We start from the raw sequence: 18,304 nt of genomic DNA, 5'->3' as shown, positions 1-18,304 counted from the left end.
TGAATACTAAAAAAATGCTTGTGCTAGCTCATAACAATTTGACGTTAAAACTTCTGACAATTATAAAATTCTAACAGTCCTTGTATGCTGTACTCAAGTGATAAGCAAACGCAAACACAAAAAAAACCCATGATTCGGTCTTATTTCGAAATCGAAAGTTCATCTAAAAACAAGTCGAACTTTACAGCGTCCGGCCACAATTTTTATTTCCCGCGAAAAAGTTAATTTTAACGAAAACTGGATTTGCTCAAAATACCAAACATGTAGATGTCGATATAGATGTCGAGCAATTGCCATTACAAAAATATCGAAAATCAGCAGGAAAATTAGTTGACCCAAAGGTCGTTAAGGATTTAAAAAATCTCAGCGAGAGACTTACACAACTGGTTGCAGTGTAGTTTTGCCATAAACAAATGATTTTGTTTCTCAGTTTGTCCCCTCAATAACAGAATTTTTCTCCGGTATGACAGTTTTCTCCGGTATGAAATTACAAGCGAATGAACTTGTGCAATGACCCCAAAATCGTGAGGGATCTGGAAAAATCATCTTTCTGGTTAGCCGATTAAGCTTTTAAAATTACTCTCAAAATCTTCCATCAACTTTAATCAATTAATGTGACTGTATCAGGTTTTGCATCAACTTGAATATACACCTTCCTTCCTAAGAAAAACGAAAGCCCACAATCGCTTTTTGCAGGATTTAATTATTTTAGCACCCATCTACCGGCCTGAGAAATTTCAGTTCGATTTTGAGTAAGTAACATGTACAGAGTTACATCAAAAAATCAATGAGTTGGGTCTGAAAAAGTCCTATGAAAGGAATCACAATTTAGCGCTGGACTTAAGAATGCTGCCTTACCTTGCTTTTGAAAAACGGGAAAAATCGTTTAGTCCTATGATATGATCGTTCAAGAAAATCAGAATGTATGCGACAGAAACAGTTCAGTACCAGGAAAAAAAGAGAAAATTGACAAGTTGTGTTTTTACTTTGGCTCTATATAGAAAGCATGGTGCCAAGACGTGAAATTTTCTACCCACCATCAATTTTAAACTCGCGAGATGCGGCCTGGTATGGGATTTCTAGAACAACAAATGCTTTTAGTTCGAGTTAAATCAGAGTAACTTTTAACTTATTTTTGTCTATTCGTTTGTATCGTTAAAATTCAAGTTTTAATCCAAGTTAAAAAAAATTTTTTTTTGGAGGAAAACCTAACTAAAGGGAAGAAATTGACTCGTGCACTGACTATTCAATCACTGGACAATTGCCTTTATTTTCGGAATGCTAGACTGTGATTAGGGGCTGGCAAACGCGTTTATATGCAAAAAATTCAAAAAAAGTTAAATTTGAAATAGATTCTAAAATTGAAAAATTTTTAGCCTTTTGGCCTTGGTTCATTTTTCTTTGAATTTCTGTACGGTAAAAATTCAAAAAAAAGTTAATTTTGAAAGAGATTGTAAAATTGAATAATTCATAGCCTTTTGGCCTTGGTTAAATCTTTTTTTGAATTTCTGTACCATTTAATGTATGGTGTAATTTTGTTTCGAGTTAAAAAAAGTGGGAACCAAATATTCAGTGAGATTTTTTGCCCTCTTTTTCAAAAACGTACTTTGATTATACTTTATGGGAATTTCGAAATTGCTATGAGATCTTATGGATTGAGCTTTTTTTGAAATTGGGATTTGAGATAGTAGTTTTCGTCTTAAGATATTAAGAATCGGGAAAATTTTGTCTGAAAACTGTGTGTGGCTTAATTGCGCCCATGACCCTTTGTGAAAGTTTTAATTTTCTTTTGAAAAACTTTCAGCCCCGAGAAAACGCGAGTCGACCCTTTTGGATGGTAACATGGCCATCGAAGGGACTTGATTTTTTGTTCGCAATGTTTTTTTATTCGTTGATTCTGAGCAAAAACAAAATCAAAATGAGTTTCAAATTAGATTAAACATAGCTTAGTATGCTCAATGGTTCTGAAAGCAGAAAAAGAGCGACATCGACCATCTGAGTCACTTATTAATATCTTCTTTGGGATGCAAATTACATATGCGAGGGTTTAAACATGATTGCGTATTTGAAACCGTATGAGCTTTCTCTAAGACACCTACAGTTATCTTACATCATAGTTTCTTCTCTTTGATTCATGAGTGTCCGCAATTATGATTCGGCAATCAAAACTAAAATCAAAATTTCGGCAATCAAGATATACGTTTTTAATCACTTTCGATAAACAAGTTCTCTCTGCGATCTCTTTCTGTTGGGATGAGGAAAAAAAGAAAAAAGCAAAAAACTAAAAAAGGGACCATATTTGATATTATTTATTCGATACTTTTTTCCTAGTACTGACAGAAACTTTGATGCTTTTTTAAAGTTTGTGTTCCTATTACTTTGTTCCTTGTAGGTTTTTGATGCTTTTTACACCCAGTACTGACAAAAATTTGAAAACAATTTTTAAAACAGTTGAGGTAACTTTGAGAATGTTGTTATATTAAAGCCCTAGTGAAAAATATTTTGAAGAAATTAATTCTGTGTCGAAAACCATCGCATTTTTTGTATTTACCGCTGCAGATAACATCATTAAACCAATCCCATAACTATTTCATATTAATTATACGCTAGTTAGCGAGCCTAAACTTGTGATCTTCCCCTCATCTAATGTTGACGATGTTCATTTTTTTCGAAATTGTGTCCGTTTTTTTTCTGCGACCAGAAGAACAAGAGCAAAGCTTAGAACGCAAGCAAAATAGGCGCAATTGACAACAGCTTTAATTAAAACTAGTAAAAAAATTGTTTAAAATGTTTAAAAAAATTCATAAGAAAAAACATATTCATCAATTTCTTTTAAAAATGTTCTAGTTTTTTTTTGAAAACTTTTGAATAGTTTTTATTGCTAATGACGCTGAAGAAAGCCTATATAACTAGTTTTTCTGAAGTGAAATTAAATTTTTCACGAGAAAACTCGTTATTCGAATCACGTCCGAAAATATTTGATTATGACTTATCAACCAATTCTGATATAAACCTGTGATACCAAACTTTTTGTGGAGAAAAAACAAACACTACAAAAATGAACACCTCAAAAACATAACGTTTCCAAGTTTTCAGTGGTCTAAAAAATGATTACCAAGCAAACAATCAACAATGAAAGCTTTGTAAAACTGGTGCCACCGCAGCAGAGAACTACTCCTTAAAAAATTTCTTTTTTCAACAAACTCAAAACAGCTTTTAAATTTCAAAAAAGTATTGATATTAGAATCTGTTGGTATTTGTGGGTTTTAATTTTCACCTAGTACTGACAAAATTTGGAAACAATTTTCAAACAGTTGAGGTAATTTTGAGAATAATGTTAAATTAGAGTCCTCAACGTTTCTTAAACTCACATTTCTTAAACTCACAACGTTTCCTAAGCTCAATTTAACTCATTTCAACCTCAAAAAGCCAGAGACAATGGGTGTCTTTCAGTAGAAACACAATTTAATTGTCTTCTACATGACAGAAATTCCTAGTAGGGTTCTTGCGAACCGTTTCCCCCTGCGCTAACAGTCACCCACGATATTCGTCAATCTCGAGAACTATTATACGGCTTTCTAACTGACATTAGCTCATGAACTTAACTATTATCTATTTTTATTTGATATATAATTTTTTTTGAAAGAATCGTTCTCTGCATAAGTCCACTAGTAGGATAAACCCTTGTTGTCCAGTAACCCACTAAATACTTGCTGAAACTTCAGTTTAAAGTTATCTTCACTGGAAATAACTAAATCCTGTATTCAACTAAAGTGCACAAAAACTTATTAAATATGTTTAATCCTTTTTTCGAGGGGGTTAAGTGGTCATGTGTGCAATCATGTGCAATCTAAGAGTACCCTAAATTGTATGATAAATTGAATTCTTCATCACAAGTCTATCCAACCATTCACGCTTGTTGCTATGTATTCTAATCTTTCATCATTTATCCTCAACTTTTTCCTCAACTTTTCTTAAACTCATTTTAATTTTACCCACCTTGACGTAACTTAAATCTAAATCATCCATCAGTAAAGCTACCAATTTTTGAAACTAAGGGAGGAAATAACGAAAGCGAAGACAGAAGGAACGGATTTGGGTGTTTTTTACTAAATAATTGGTTTTTTATGACACGGTTTGAATATAAAACTAATAAACATTAAAATACGCACTAAAACCAACGTTAACCACATACCGCCAAACACCAAGTTTTAGTTTCAGCACGAAAAAATTAGGTTTCACAACAAAACCTAAAGCTAAAACACTAACACATCCACTTTAAATATTATGCAATAGGTTTCATATGATAGCCTAAACACTAGAAAATAAATTTTACCAGCGAAAAATTTAAGTTTCAGTCTCGGTTTTAGTTATATGATCAAAGGTTTCAGTTAAAACAAGTATAGTTTTCGGTCAAAATTTTAAGTTTCCGCAAACAAACTCGGGTAAAACAGCAAAAGTTGATTTAGTTTAGTGAAACCCAAAATTGGATACCATAAGTCAAAAACCTGTTAGTTTTAAGTATCAGAACATAAAAGTTGAGTTTTTGGTCTCAAAATTGAACTCCAAACGCCGAAATTCGACTTTTAGAGAAAACTAACGGTGTTAAAACCCACCAAACCAGTTTCGAAATTTGGTTTCTAAGGCTGAAACGTATGTTTCCGAATTGGTATTTTTGTTTTCAGACCCAAAAAACTTGCATCCAATTTTGTGAATTATAGGTAGATAATAGACTCCTTAATGCAAAACGCTTTTTAAACTCAAAAAACTCCTAGAAGGTGTTAGTTTGAACCCTCAAACTTATAGTTTCAGGCAACTAAAATCGTCCTTTTAGGCTAAAATTCCTATTTTTGGCAATTTTATTGCTGGAATAGAAATAAGTTAAAGAGATCATCCTAAATTTTCAATTTCAAAACTCTAAAACCAAGTGACCAAACCATAGTTTCAGTTCTAGAAAGCATAGTTTCAGACCCAAAAGTTTAAATTTCCGCAAACCAATTTGTGATTTTAAAGCTAAAAACCTGTTCATAAATCTAAATTACACCAGACCAGCTCTCAAAAACCAACTTTTTATTTTTCAGCATAGAGTTTGAGAGAGTGTAAGGGTCTTAGGTTGGAGATTTCTAAAATTATGTTTAAGATATCAAAAGATAAGGTTTTCTCAAAATTGTTTGACTGATAAAGCATAAAAAAAGTATACTAAAGCTTTCAGACAACTGTAAGATAAAAAAATTCAATTTCATCTACCACAGTTTCAGATTTCAGATTATAGTTTCAGTCCAAAAAAAATTAAAAATTTAACAAAAAAAACTAAGGTTTTGAGCCAGCGATAACCTCAGAAGGCCTACGATCATATTGTTAATCATAAAAACAGCATCAATAAAACTTCACACAAACGAAGTTTCCGCTTTTAGCTAAGGTTTCAGCAATCAAAAACTTCAAAAACTCAAAAAGTTTTAGAAAAAATTTTTTTCCAAAAAAAGTTTTTTTTTTGTTTACCTACTTATTCCATTATTAATAAACCTTGTTATTAATCAACAAATCGGTGTAAGCTTTCATTACCCGAAACACAATAATCAAATAAACTAATTTAGCTTAAGAAAAACAATAATAATTACCCACAAAATTTAATGTCATCCCATTTTAAAATGGATGTCAGCACAAAATTTTGAAACTCAAATTAGAAAACAAAGTCTGTAACATCATATGGTATATCACTCACACCAAAAAAGACCATAATAAAGCTAACAAAACACCCTAACGACGATAAACACGAAATATAAGTCCTTTTTTCACGATATAATTCAGAAATAGACACAATTCTTTAGCAAATAAAAATACCAAATAATATAATTTATACACCGCAAGAACGATTAATTGCTTCACTTCCAATCACTTTTTAATCTCATCACATACCCAACACAGATTTTCTAGAGTCTTAACAACTTGTTATTAGAAACAAACTTTTTCCCCAACACAATCTAAATTACCCAAAAAAATGAGCAACCCATTCATTAGTGAAATTTAGTGATTTTATAAAATGTTTATCATTACCTAAGTAAAAACTTGTGCATTAAAAATGATGTAGAATGCTGTGACCAACTTTTATCAAGTAAAAACATTAACATTTAATTTAAAACTACAAACAAAAAACAATCCACAAAAAATTATTTGGTATATCACCAACGTCCAAAAGGATCAAATCACATTTTTGTCCAAACATCCACGCAAAATTAATCAAGAATTAATTATTCTTTGCCGCAGCAACACCCCAGAAACAACGTCTATTCTAAAAAAAGCTTAACCAACCCCCTAGCACTATTGGTATATCCAATAAAAGTTTATAATCCTTGAACCGAATAAACCTCACAAATCTTAAATAAAAATTATTCGATCCTTATAATTGATCAGTACACAACACTTTCAAACCTTTATAAATTATTAGCAAATATTTAAGTGAAAATAAATAAAAACGGTGATTCTAGTAGCATATCCAGATTTAGCTCTCAAAAAAAATTACAAGTTTAGATTTAAATGAAGATGCAAGAGATTTTTTTGATATAGTGGAAAAAAAGATCGTTTTCCCTAGGCACTAGACCAGCAGACGCAGGTGACGATAAGGACGCATATGATAGAAGACAAAAAACCTTAATTGGTTCAATATTAAGAAGTCCAGCCGCTCAGTGGTATCAGGGATTAGCAGCAGGTTTACCTTGGAATGATATAAGAGATCAGTTCATAGATAGATTCACTGATGATATAATCAGAAAACATGAAAAGGCAAACTGAGGAAATTATCAAACAGTACATACACAGATTAAGCACCGCAGTAGATTTTGGATGGCTTAATCCAACTTTTAATGATGATCAAAGAACAGCAAAGAAAATGAAATTTTTGGCGCGAGGCTTAAGCCCGCCGGCTTGAAACAAAAAGCACATCAATTTTTGATTGAGAATCCACGCGCAACTTGGCAACAATTAAAAGATCACATAGCTACAAAAATTTTAGGTTTTGCAGTAAGTTGAGAGTTTGTTGGAACAACATTCAGTAGCGCAGATAATAAAATGGAAATAGAGGGAATTAAAGATCAACTTAAAGAGTTAACTGGACTAATGAAGGATCATAAAAAAAACGCAGCTTATAATCCACATGAGCATAGAAACAAACGAAACAACCCAAAATTTTGCATTTGGTGTTGCATGCAGGTCATACGATAAGCCATTGTGTTAAATATAACGATTGTCAGGAGCAAAATTTTGACTCGCTTCAAATAAGAGAGAATGCAAACAGAATTTTTCATAAAAATAGCCGTAGGTCGAAAGTAGACAACAATTTCAGTGATATGAATCCGCAACAAGTGTTCAGGCATATATCGAACTGCAATGAGAGTTCACAATCGCTTGACAAAAGCGAATAGAAAAAACCTTCAATGAAAATAACGATTATCATTCACTTCACCCTCTTTAGTGATGATGAAATTCCACGAGACTATACCGATATTGAATGTGAACTTGGGAATTCAAACTAGATCAGTCTCCATCTGAACCAAAAATACAATCGTATATTAACTTATACTAGTATCCCGTCGGAGGCAAAAATAATAAATAACGGTCTTAAAACCCAACTTCTACTAGATACTGGAGACAACATGTTCGCTTATTAGTTTTGACATTTATGAACAATATTGTAAAACACAGCCTCTACAGCTGAATATATCTAGATTAAACACAGTTGCCGTTAAAGGAGAAAAACTCTAAAAGGAGAAAAATTATAGATCATACTATTTTTGACTCAACTTTTGGTACAAACACTGATAATCCAGTAAAAATCAAAGCATGGATTTCAGCCAAAAACGCATGCAATCTAAATATAATAGGAATGGATTTCATTTCTTAAAATATTAAATCAATAAACTTTTCAATTTCTAACTTGGAATTAAAAAAACACCCGGATAAAACAGTTTCTATCAGTATTACAAGAAGCTAAAGTTTTCCATATCTATGCTTTTATCAAAATGTAATTCCTGATAAAAATATAACTATTGCACCAAAACCATCCAGCATTATTTCAGTTTCTCTAGCAGGCATAGTTTTTAAAGTAGCACTATTGCTTATAATTGATAAGTCCTTGGAACAAAAAGGCAGTAATGCGTATAGTATATATTGTACGAATGAAGAAACGTCAATTCCTATCGTACTAAAAACTTCTAGAGAAACAAAAGTAATTATTAAAAAATGCATTTTTTTAAATTGGATGTCACTAATCAAGAATTTTTGCGTGCTTTTACTGATATTTCCCATTCAAGCAATTGTGAAAAGTATAAAGCTAAAAAAGAAACCTTTTAGTCAGGAAAACATTCGTTTGTAGAAATAATTATACAACTCAAAATATACTACAAGGAATAGCGGTTCTGTATGACACCCAAAAGGATATACCAAAAAGCTTAGACACGGATTTAATTGTTAACTGATATTGAGAACAGTCAAATACGCTAACAGTTTTGGACCATCCTCAAAATCAAATAAAGATAGAAGGATCGAAACCCAATGGCTGAGACAAAAAAGTTTTTCGATTTCAACGAACTTGCAAAAAAAAATTGTAAAAAGACAGGAGTTTATAATATTACAGTTTTACGAGTCTACAATAATATTATTTTCAGGCGTATTTATCAACCAAAAATTCAGTAATACACTTAAAGAAATGTAACATTTCCCTACGTACAATAACGAGAATTAATAGAGTGAAACCTTTGATGAAAGAACTAGCCAAAGCAAAATTGTTTCAAATTTATTTTTGCGAAAATAATTAGAACTATCAAATTCCTCTTAAAGCCCAAGTAGGGACCGATGAAATTAATTAACAGCTTTCTAGTTTTCAAGTTACAAATGCAAACTAGAAGAGATTCATCAAAAAGTGAAAAATTATCTCTTTCTTTTTCAAAGTTTTTAAAGTTTTTCAAAGTTTTGTTATGCTTTTACCAATATTCATGATCTTAAAAAAAGGGAACAAAATTTTTCGAGCCGCAGATTTATGCCGCATATGTTGGTGGCTTTATGTAGCTTTTCAAATCCCATGGTACCATATTCTTTTAACCAACGCAAATGATTGTTGGTGGCTGTATGCAGCCTTTGAGACTTTTATGATTTGCTCCTCAAAATTTTGGCCAAATTACTTATTCAGTAATTTAGAAGCCACAACACGCAGACATTTATACCCTTAAATACAACAACTTTTTTTGAAACAACACTTTGAAAATTGGACCGCATCAAGATTATGATTGTTTAGGTTAAATTTTGTACATCAAACAGTTCAGGACGAACTTTTCTTTACAAAAGATGTGAGCATGGATTGATACAGGGGCTTACAACCGAAGAGGAACTATTACACTTATCTTAATGATTATTATACCGTTTTGTAATTTGTGTTTAATTTTCCTTTCCTTCGATATTTAATTTTAATTTGATTCTAATGCAAATCTTTTCTATTTCTTATCGAAAAATGAAACAAAAATTGCTGGTTATGACAAAAGTGTTGTCAAATTAAATGTAAAATTTGTTTATTCTTTTAAAAAATTTTTACATTTTTCTATTTGTTCAAATTTACATCCAGTAAATCCCAACTTAAAGTGTATGGCTGAATGATATGTTAATTATATTACAATCAGGATGAAACTGAGAGGTTCATTTTATTTCTTCACTTTTCATCGTGGTGAGTTGGTGTTCAACACAAAGAAGACTAAGGTTTGGTTTGAATAGAACAAAAAAAGTAACCTTACTTAACTTGTCTATGACCCAGAAATTTCACATAATCATATTCTATAGTAAACAGGAAAGAACTGTGACAGGATGCTTGACAACTGAAATCGAAACAATTCTGAACTGTGAACTCGCAGTTGAAATAAACAAAATATTAATCAGAGCAAGAAGAAGCTAGCATGGTGTCACTGCAGTTTTGACAAGCAAAACTCAATCTATCAACTCTCAACACAATTGCAATCTCGTTTCGATAATGATGAGTACTTCCGAAATCAAGACAGCGAGTAGCAATTGGATGAAATCGTCTATGACATCAATAAGAAGAAGGATGAAGGAAAATCTCCAAAATTAAAGGAAGGGAAACGAATGATTCAACCTATTTCACTTAATTCTTAACGATTTGATTTCATCTGGAAGTATAATGTCTTTTTCAAATATTTAACCTAACCCTGTTTCACGATATATAAACATATTTTGATACCAACGTAAAAGTAAGTATCGAACAACTGTCTATCTAAAAAAGGGGGTGAATTGTAGTATTGCAAATACTACACGGAGATTAAAAAAATTCTGTTCTAATTGTTTATATAAGATTAGACTTGACTCCTTTCCACTTTTATTTTGTCAACCCTTAAAATACTAGTCCGATTTTTTTCTTTCTTTTAAGACTGAATTCCTTTTAAAATAATCAATATTTTCAACAGACTATTTTGTCGGATGTCAAAAAAAAGTGTGTCGCCATAAAGGCTGACCGGTTAAAATGTTCTGCTATGAAAAGCAGACATTAGAGCAATAAGCACCTGGTCTTTGGAGCCTAACAAAAACACAAAAAAAATAAAACAACTGCAAATCAGGGACAGAATGAATAACGGCTTTTTAATATAAAAAACTTCAAAGATGAGGCTATTGAAAATTTTCCAAACACCTGCAAGATTAAACATATTTGATGAAACAAAGTCTATGAAGATTAGAATTAGACAAAGGTACTTTGAAGCATTCTTGCATTAAATTTGGACCTGTCTAAAATCTTCATAATTTTTTGTTCCACTCTCATTCAACTCGCTCAGTCGAGTCAACATTTTCTGGAATAGTTTTATTTCTTTCTTTTGGATCTTTTTAATTTATAAACTCATTAAAATACGATCTTAGAATTTTCATAATTTCCGAAAAATAAAAGCAGTAGCACGGATCTAAACGAACTGATGACCCAATACTTTGAGAAGCTTTAGGTGAACAAATCAATCAGCAATCTAGACGCGGACTACAAGCAAACGAAGTGTTAGTTTAAATGTAAAAACTAGGTTTTGACCCATCCCCATTGGTACTAAAGACAGTTGTTCAGCAATTGCTTAAATCATTTGTACTCAACTATCCACTATTTAAGTTCATACTCTTTTCTAACTAAATTTTTAAACTATAACTATTGTCTAGAAATTTGACGAAATAAGGTGAGACTTATAACTTAGCATAGATTTTTAAGCAACCAAACAACAATGATAGCTTAGTAAAGTACAAAATGACTCAAGTTTTTTTGCGTTTAAATTTTTCAAAATTTTTGTTTATGTTGGTGCAAAGAACATCTTTAAACCAGTCATATAATCATTCAGATGCCTTGTGCTTCGTGATTATCCCCCTTCGACATACAAAAACAAAACCTATATTAAACAAAACCAGACAAAAAATTGCATATAGATTGAAATTCTTTTCTTTTTTAAAAATGAATGCTTACAACAATTACTGTTAGAAGAACAATCTGCGCTAGTTACACAATACCCTGCTAGTCTTTTTGTTCCAACAACTTAAAAATACGTTGAGAAGTTTTTTCTGCAGACCAATTTCACAAAGAAAATTGACAGCGAGCGGGGATCGATCCGGTAGTACGATCTGGCAATAGCCAAAAATTAGTTGAACACTGCTCGATTAATACTAGATAATTGAATACACAATTTTTTTTACGTGGCTGTTTATCGCATGCTCATATGCGCTCTAAATTGAATGAAGTCAAACCAGTTGGTCAATTTTTACGCACTTTAATCTTGATGTAATGGTAGTCCAAAATTTATCCTCTATCTCGAGACCCATTAAGGGGCAGTCGGAACAATCAGGGTCTTGTTTTTATCTTCCTGTTCTAACTCATGCAAAAAACTTGCTGCATCTTTGAAGCCTGCTTTTTAAAGACAAGTTTCGGTCACAAAAAATATATATTGTACACATGGGCATAGGCTATGTATTTATATGAGTAAGAATTTGAAGCAAAACAGTTTTTGTGGTTAATATCATTGTATGAAAAACAAATGTCATTCTGAATGAATTATGAAAACTATTGCTGTAAGTATCTCTCAAGAAAGCTATAACACAAAAACACACAGCTTACATTCTAATTTACTTCAATAATTTGCATGTGCTTTCTTAATTAACTGAAAACCTTGCTTGTGTACGTTTGTCTATAATTCAGCACAACTCTTAAAAATTGTAGATTCCTGAGCTAAACGACGAAAATTGTTAAGTTTATGCAAAAAAAGTTGAGAAGCTTTGAAAAAATTAGTCACGACCGCGGCGACCAGAAACAACCTGCAGGATGTCGCAGCAATTTCAAGCGGCGGGAACAGATATGACGTTGGCATCAGCCAGGACGGAACTCAAAGTAAGTTTCCTTGATGTGCAATTTTCAATCACATGTTTAGAAGGCCAAGTTTTTCTCTTCATGTAACCTGGGTTTTTTGCTGCCCTAGCATAATGAAAACATGTTTTCAAAGGTTATTAGCACACCAAATCTTAATTTTTGTTCGATCAGAAGTTAAAGAATTCTGCAAACTTTCTGCGTTTTGGTAGAAAGCACATAAAAGGTAAATGCATTTTTGGTCACGATCTCTTCTTGTTAATTGTTGAACTTCGATTCTATTTTAAAGTTATGAAATGATTCTTAATGCTGTTTAATGACGAAAAAATGCCAATTTCCGTTTGCTAAAAAAGCATGATTTTTCTCGAACTGAAAAACTTTGTGTTTTTCCATTAAGGCAACACTGGACGATTTCACTCATCTCAGCTTACGAAGGACCAAAATTCAAGAGGAAAACGGGCAACTCCGTCTGGAAAACGGAACTCTGCTCCAAAAGGTGATCACGCTGGAACAACTCCTGAAGGAGTCCGACAACAAATGTCGAGACGTTCTAACCGAGTCGCAGAATCTAACAAACGCCGTCGAAACGAAGTATATGAGTCTTCAGAAAGAATTTAACGATTCAAAAGCAGATTTTGATTCTCAAATTGCGAGTCTGAAATCGGAGAAGGAAAGGAACGACTTTAAAAACTTCGAGCAAATTTCAAACTTACAGCGCGATTTGGAAATTGAGAAGGATAAAAACGGACGATTAGCTAAAGAAAATGGCCAATTTGGGATCGACATTCACGAAACTAGAAGAAAGATATCCGAGGTTGAAGATAAGTTGAACTCGAAAGAAAAACAAGTAATCATTTTGGAATCCGAAGTCAGAAGACTGAAAGACGAGCGGGACAAATCGTCCGACCAACTCAAAACGGAGAATGTGCGACTTAGAAACGAAGTTTTGGAAGTCAAAAGAGCCAAAGATGACATTGAAATTCAACTAAAAACGGAAATAACCCAAATCAAAAACCAGCATTTGGGTGAAATGAAACGGGTGAATAGCGAAATGTCAGATAAAATAACAAGTGCCCTCAAGGAAAAGACAGATTTGATTGCTGAACTTTCGAAAGAAAAGAAGGCTTTGAAGGGTAAAATATCAGAAATGGAGAAAGGTCACGCTAGTACATATGCGCAGAAAGAAACAAGATTGCACGACACCAAATTAGAACTTGAAAAAAGTTCAAAAACACACATGCAAGAAATGAACAAAAAAGATGCTGAAATTAAAGCTCTTCATGAACAAATTTTGACATTGAAAACTGCCGACAATGAAAACAAGCATAACAGTAAAGTTGAACGAGAGAGGGAATTTTCAAATGTTTCCCGCGAAATTAAAGAACTGACGGATGCCTTGAAAGCCAAAGACAAAGAGCATTCTGAAATCATTTCGAAATTGATTTCAGCCCACAAAAACGAGATCGAAAAAACGAGTGACAACTCAGCTGACAATCTTCGGAGACGAGAAGAAAAAATAGCAGAGTTGGAAACATCCTTATCAAAAGTGAAGGAAAGTCATGAGCGTGAAAATTCAATGCTGGAATCGAAGATTTCACGCGTAACTGAAGACCGAGAATACTGGAAAACTAAATACGACCACGAAACTTCCGATCTGAAATCGGAGATGCAAAATCTAAGAGACGAAAAAGAACATGAAATAACTGACCTTATCAAAGCACTAAAAACTGCGGAAAATGAAATCGGAATCCTGAATGAAGAAAACATGAAGATTATAGAGAGTAACAAAAGCGACCTCCAAAAGACTAATGAGCAGATAAATAAACTAGAAACTGAGTTAAAGACTGCAGAAAAAACTATTCAATCGCTTCAAAAGCAATTCGATCATTCCAAAGATGACAATCAAGATCTTCTTCACAAACTAAAAGATCGCTTTGATGCCGAAAAAAGAGATCTTGTAGACAAGTTGGAGAAAAAGTCTAAGCTAGTGAACAAACTTGAGAGAGAGCTAGAGGTCAAAAATAACGAACTGATGGTTGAAAATCGTCAATTTGAAGAAAAAAGCCGAACGATGGAAACAGAGAGAGAACGAATGAAGCGAGAAGTCGAAGCAGTGGTTCGGAAAATTAACGATGATAAAGAGAGACAAAAAGTTTTAGCATCGGATGAAAAACGAGAATTGCAAAAAGATCACGACTGCCAAATTAAAACTCACAACTCAGAAATTCAGAAGCTTAAAAATGAATTAGACATTTCCGAGAACTTAAAAACCACAATCGTTAGAGATTACAACCACAGACTAGATGCTGCTAAAAATGAAGTCAAAAAAGACTTCAAAAGCAGACAAGATCAATTTTCAGTTGTTAAAGTTGAACTCGAAAAAGAAATGGCCAATCTCAAATATTTGAACAAAGAGCTTTCCAAAGAATGCAAATATCTGAGGTCTGAGAAAACAAAAACTGAAACTACTCTTCAAATACAAATCGAAAGTCTGCAAAGAGCTGCCGAACATGAGAACGAAAAGTCGAGCAGAGAAATTTCAAAGTTAAGAGAATCTTTGAAAGAATTTGGAGAAAGAAACTCCAAAGAGAGGGAAGAATTTGAGACAAAAATTGAAAAGTTAACAGATCAGATGAAAAAATTGTCGCACGAAAAACAGCACACCGTTCAAAGCCTGAACAAACTAAAAAACTTCACTGAATCTTTGGAACGTGAAAAGCAGTTCCTGGAGAAACAACTAACGGCTTCGGAGGAAGAGAAAAACATAATCGAAGAGGAATCTAGGAAAACTATTATGGATCTCGAGAACACGTTCAGTAACAGATTGGATTCAGTTCAAGGTGAGTTAATGATTATGTACTCTTTTTCGATTTCTATGTTGGTAAAATCGTTCCCAAAAAGGCCGTTGTCGTCAATAACTATGTTTTAGTTATGAGGGTGGAGTAAGAAAAAAAGATAAACTTTTCCTCTTTGCTCGTTATGCGCAGAAACATTTGCTTACATAAAAGTTTTCAGCATATTGAGCAAGTTTAAATATTCTATCCTCAAGGTAATCTAGCTTAAAGTTAGCTTGAAAACAATTTTTATTTTTCTTAATAATAATTCAAAATGACTGATCAAAAACTTCGTAAAAAAGACGGCGACAGAAATTAAACTATTTTAATACCACCCCTTAAATTTCCTAGATCCTCGAATGACTATAAAGTTAGTTATCTTTTAAAATTAGAATTATTTGATTTCAAAGAATAGAACTATTTTTTCAACTAAAATCACAAGTTTTGTTTCTGTGGACTACAATTAGTTATATCTTATCAAATTCGTTGAAAGGCACTCAAGAACAAATATGAATACTGGGTTTCGAATTGAATTGGCTTGTCCATATGTAATGTTTCAGTGTTGAACGGCATTTTTAATTATTATTATTATTTTTGAATTATGAAAACGATCATTAAAGCAGAACTCATTTTATCTAAGGTACAGTTGAATACCAAAAAAACTAGGTTAGATGATGAAACAGGCCAAATCTATTTTTAAATTAGGAGCAATTCTTTTCGGCGGAAAGAGAAATAAAACAGATACAGAAAGACAACGAAGTCAGAAATTCAATCATCAATTTAAAACAAACCATATCAAGTAGTGTGTTTGAAGGTCACTCGGACATGATCCGACAGGAGATTAGGCAGAAAGAGGCGGCACTGAGGGAGATGACCCTGGAGAACGACAATCTGAACAGTCAGATGGCAGACATGGAAGACAACCTAAGAGTGTCTGTGCTCATGATGAAGATGATGAAGGGTGCTATGGAAAAACAGTAGACAAGCCATTGAAAAACAGAGACACGACTTTTCTGAAATTTTAACTAGAAAAATTAACCTAATAATATTTTCGAAATCCAACAAAGATTTAGATGAAACTTTCAGGACAATTTTTCAAAATTTGGTTTGAGACAATGCCCCAGAGAGACTACCGCGACAACTCGAAGTAGGAATCAAATTTCTATGATTTAAGTTACAAATTTTATTAACATACAGGGATAATATTGGGTTACCCATCGCTTACAATACAAATAAAAAAACATGCTTATAACCAAAATACTCAAAAGATAAACTTACAGACATTAACGAAATTGAACATGAAAGCAAATGAGTCCAAAAAATCAAAGTAAACTTTTTCGGAAATCACATGAGCTTCTGCACCAAAAATATTATGAAGAGGCAAAAACAAACTGTCAGAAGTTTGTCTATGGAAGCATTATGTGAACTGAGCTCAAGAAACTCTTGAGCGTATCAATTTTTAAAATCCGTTTATTTTTGTAATAAGCCTGCATTGACATCCAAAGGCACCACTAGAAGACAACGGAAAAATTCACGCTGATGTAAATGAACTATTAAGCCAAAACAAAAAATTAAAATGAGGTGTTGACTTTTTTACTTCGAAGAAAAAAACCAATGACAGTTTCTAAGTTGCTAGTCACAAATCGCTCTGCTCTGCCGATAGTTTTCCAGTCCAATTCAAGCGAAAAGCCAAGCTAGCTGATAATCTTGGCGTAAAAAGCTCGCACTCAGAAAAACGAGTTGATAATTAATCATATTAAGAGTTTAGTAGCTGTTATACTGAAATTGCTACAAAAAAACTAATTTAAAAAAAACAATCAATTATTATCTCTTGCTTGCAATAAAAAATAAACTCAATTTAAGTTAAATTTTAATAGAAAATTGTTTAAAAATAAAAAAACATCTTTCACCCAAAACAACTCATCAAGTTAGCATCCTGATTGTCACAATAAACTGATTGTAAACTGTTAACAGCTCGTCCAAATTGTCTCCAAACAATTTTTATAAGCTTTTGCTTGGCCTGATACTTAGTATTCTGGTTAGCAAAAAGTTTCTCTTTCTCTCTTCAACTTGCGATTGCAATACATTTCAGTACCGGATAATTTATCTCCAAATATTTTTATAATTGTTTGTTTGACCTGACTCTTAAAATCATGACTAGCAAAAAGTTTCTCTTTCTCTCATCAACTTGTGATTGAAATACATTTTATTACCGGATACAGAGTATCGTGGTAAACTTCAGTTTTTTGTACAATTTAGCTTCAGTTTTCTTTGAGGTACATTCCTTATACCAGATACCGGATATCTTGTTTTCGTGTTGAATTAAATCATAACCTCGACAGCTGGTATCAGAGGGACCAATTTTAGTTTCGCAACTTCCATCTTAACTGCAACAACTTATTTGACAGTTACGAAATTCGCTGAAAAAAAAACATTACGCCATTTTCTACTCAGTAAAATGTTTCTTGATGCTTGTAGCGTGGGACAACTAGCGAGGTGATCAAAAACTTTACTTTCTAAGTTACAAAATAAAAGAAGTAAAAAACAACGTGTTTCTGGATGTTAAAAGCACCGTAAGCACATTCATAAGAAAAAAAGTTTTCCCATACATCAAGCATTGAATTGTGCCAAAATTTTCCTCATGAAAAGCGACATCGGTTTGCAGCAAATTGCAAGCGAAAAGTTGGAGCTTGATAATAATATCAATTTTGTGAGCATAAAAAAAACATCTTGCAAATTTGTTTCAGGTGTTATAAGGAAACGACTGTTTGTAACATGCGAAGTTGATCTCTTTTTTTGAAATCAAATTTAATCAGTTATATACATTTTACTTGATTATAATCGATTATTAATCCATCTATTTTCAGATACATTTTTTTCAACTAATTTCGGTTAATAAATCTCAACTTTTAGTTCAAATTTTTTTCGCCGAAAATTTATTATTATCGATCATCAAATTTGATAATCCTTTTTGTTTGCCCATTTTATCTTTGACCATGCGTCTGAACTGCTTATACTATATGTGCTTTATAGTAGACTTTATTTGTCTGAAAAATGTGAAAAATGATTTAAAAAATGTTCCTAAAGTTTTCAA

General features: G+C 32.5%; 2 protein-coding genes across 2 annotated transcripts in view; both read left to right on the top strand.

Moving 5' to 3' along the window:
- Positions 1-3,787: 3,787 nt before the first annotated feature.
- LOC134841416 (microtubule-associated proteins 1A/1B light chain 3C-like) overlaps positions 3,788-18,304 on the top strand; it is a 393,097-nt gene continuing 378,580 nt past the window's right edge. Inside the window, exon 1 of the mRNA XM_063857389.1 lies at positions 3,788-3,796. The gene's annotated coding sequence lies outside the window, so the exon portion shown is untranslated. The remainder of the gene's footprint in view (positions 3,797-18,304) is intronic.
- Positions 12,078-16,295, top strand: LOC134842256 (putative leucine-rich repeat-containing protein DDB_G0290503). Its single transcript, XM_063858520.1, has 3 exons — positions 12,078-12,400; positions 12,774-15,216; positions 16,025-16,295. The coding sequence occupies exons 1-3, from the start codon at positions 12,335-12,337 to the stop codon at positions 16,189-16,191; spliced, it is 2,676 nt and encodes an 891-aa protein (XP_063714590.1). The 5' UTR covers positions 12,078-12,334; the 3' UTR covers positions 16,192-16,295.

The sequence above is a fragment of the Symsagittifera roscoffensis genome, chromosome 3 (genome assembly GCF_963678635.1).
Source record: "Symsagittifera roscoffensis chromosome 3, txSymRosc1.1, whole genome shotgun sequence".
NCBI lineage: Eukaryota > Metazoa > Xenacoelomorpha > Acoela > Convolutidae > Symsagittifera > Symsagittifera roscoffensis.
Note: the sequence above shows the minus strand (reverse complement) of the source record. Positions and strands in the feature narration are given on the sequence as shown.

What these genes read in the sequence shown, in the direction of transcription:
- LOC134842256 (XM_063858520.1), top strand. Translation starts at nt 12,335, where the DNA reads ATGTCGCAGCAATTTCAAGCGGCGGGAACAGATATGACGTTGGCATCA. An exon ending in CAGCCAGGACGGAACTCAAA is followed by an intron (nt 12,401 to 12,773) that starts GTAAGTTTCCTT and finishes TTTTCCATTAAG; the next exon opens with GCAACACTGGACGATTTCAC. An exon ending in CAGATTGGATTCAGTTCAAG is followed by an intron (nt 15,217 to 16,024) that starts GTGAGTTAATGA and finishes GTGTGTTTGAAG; the next exon opens with GTCACTCGGACATGATCCGA.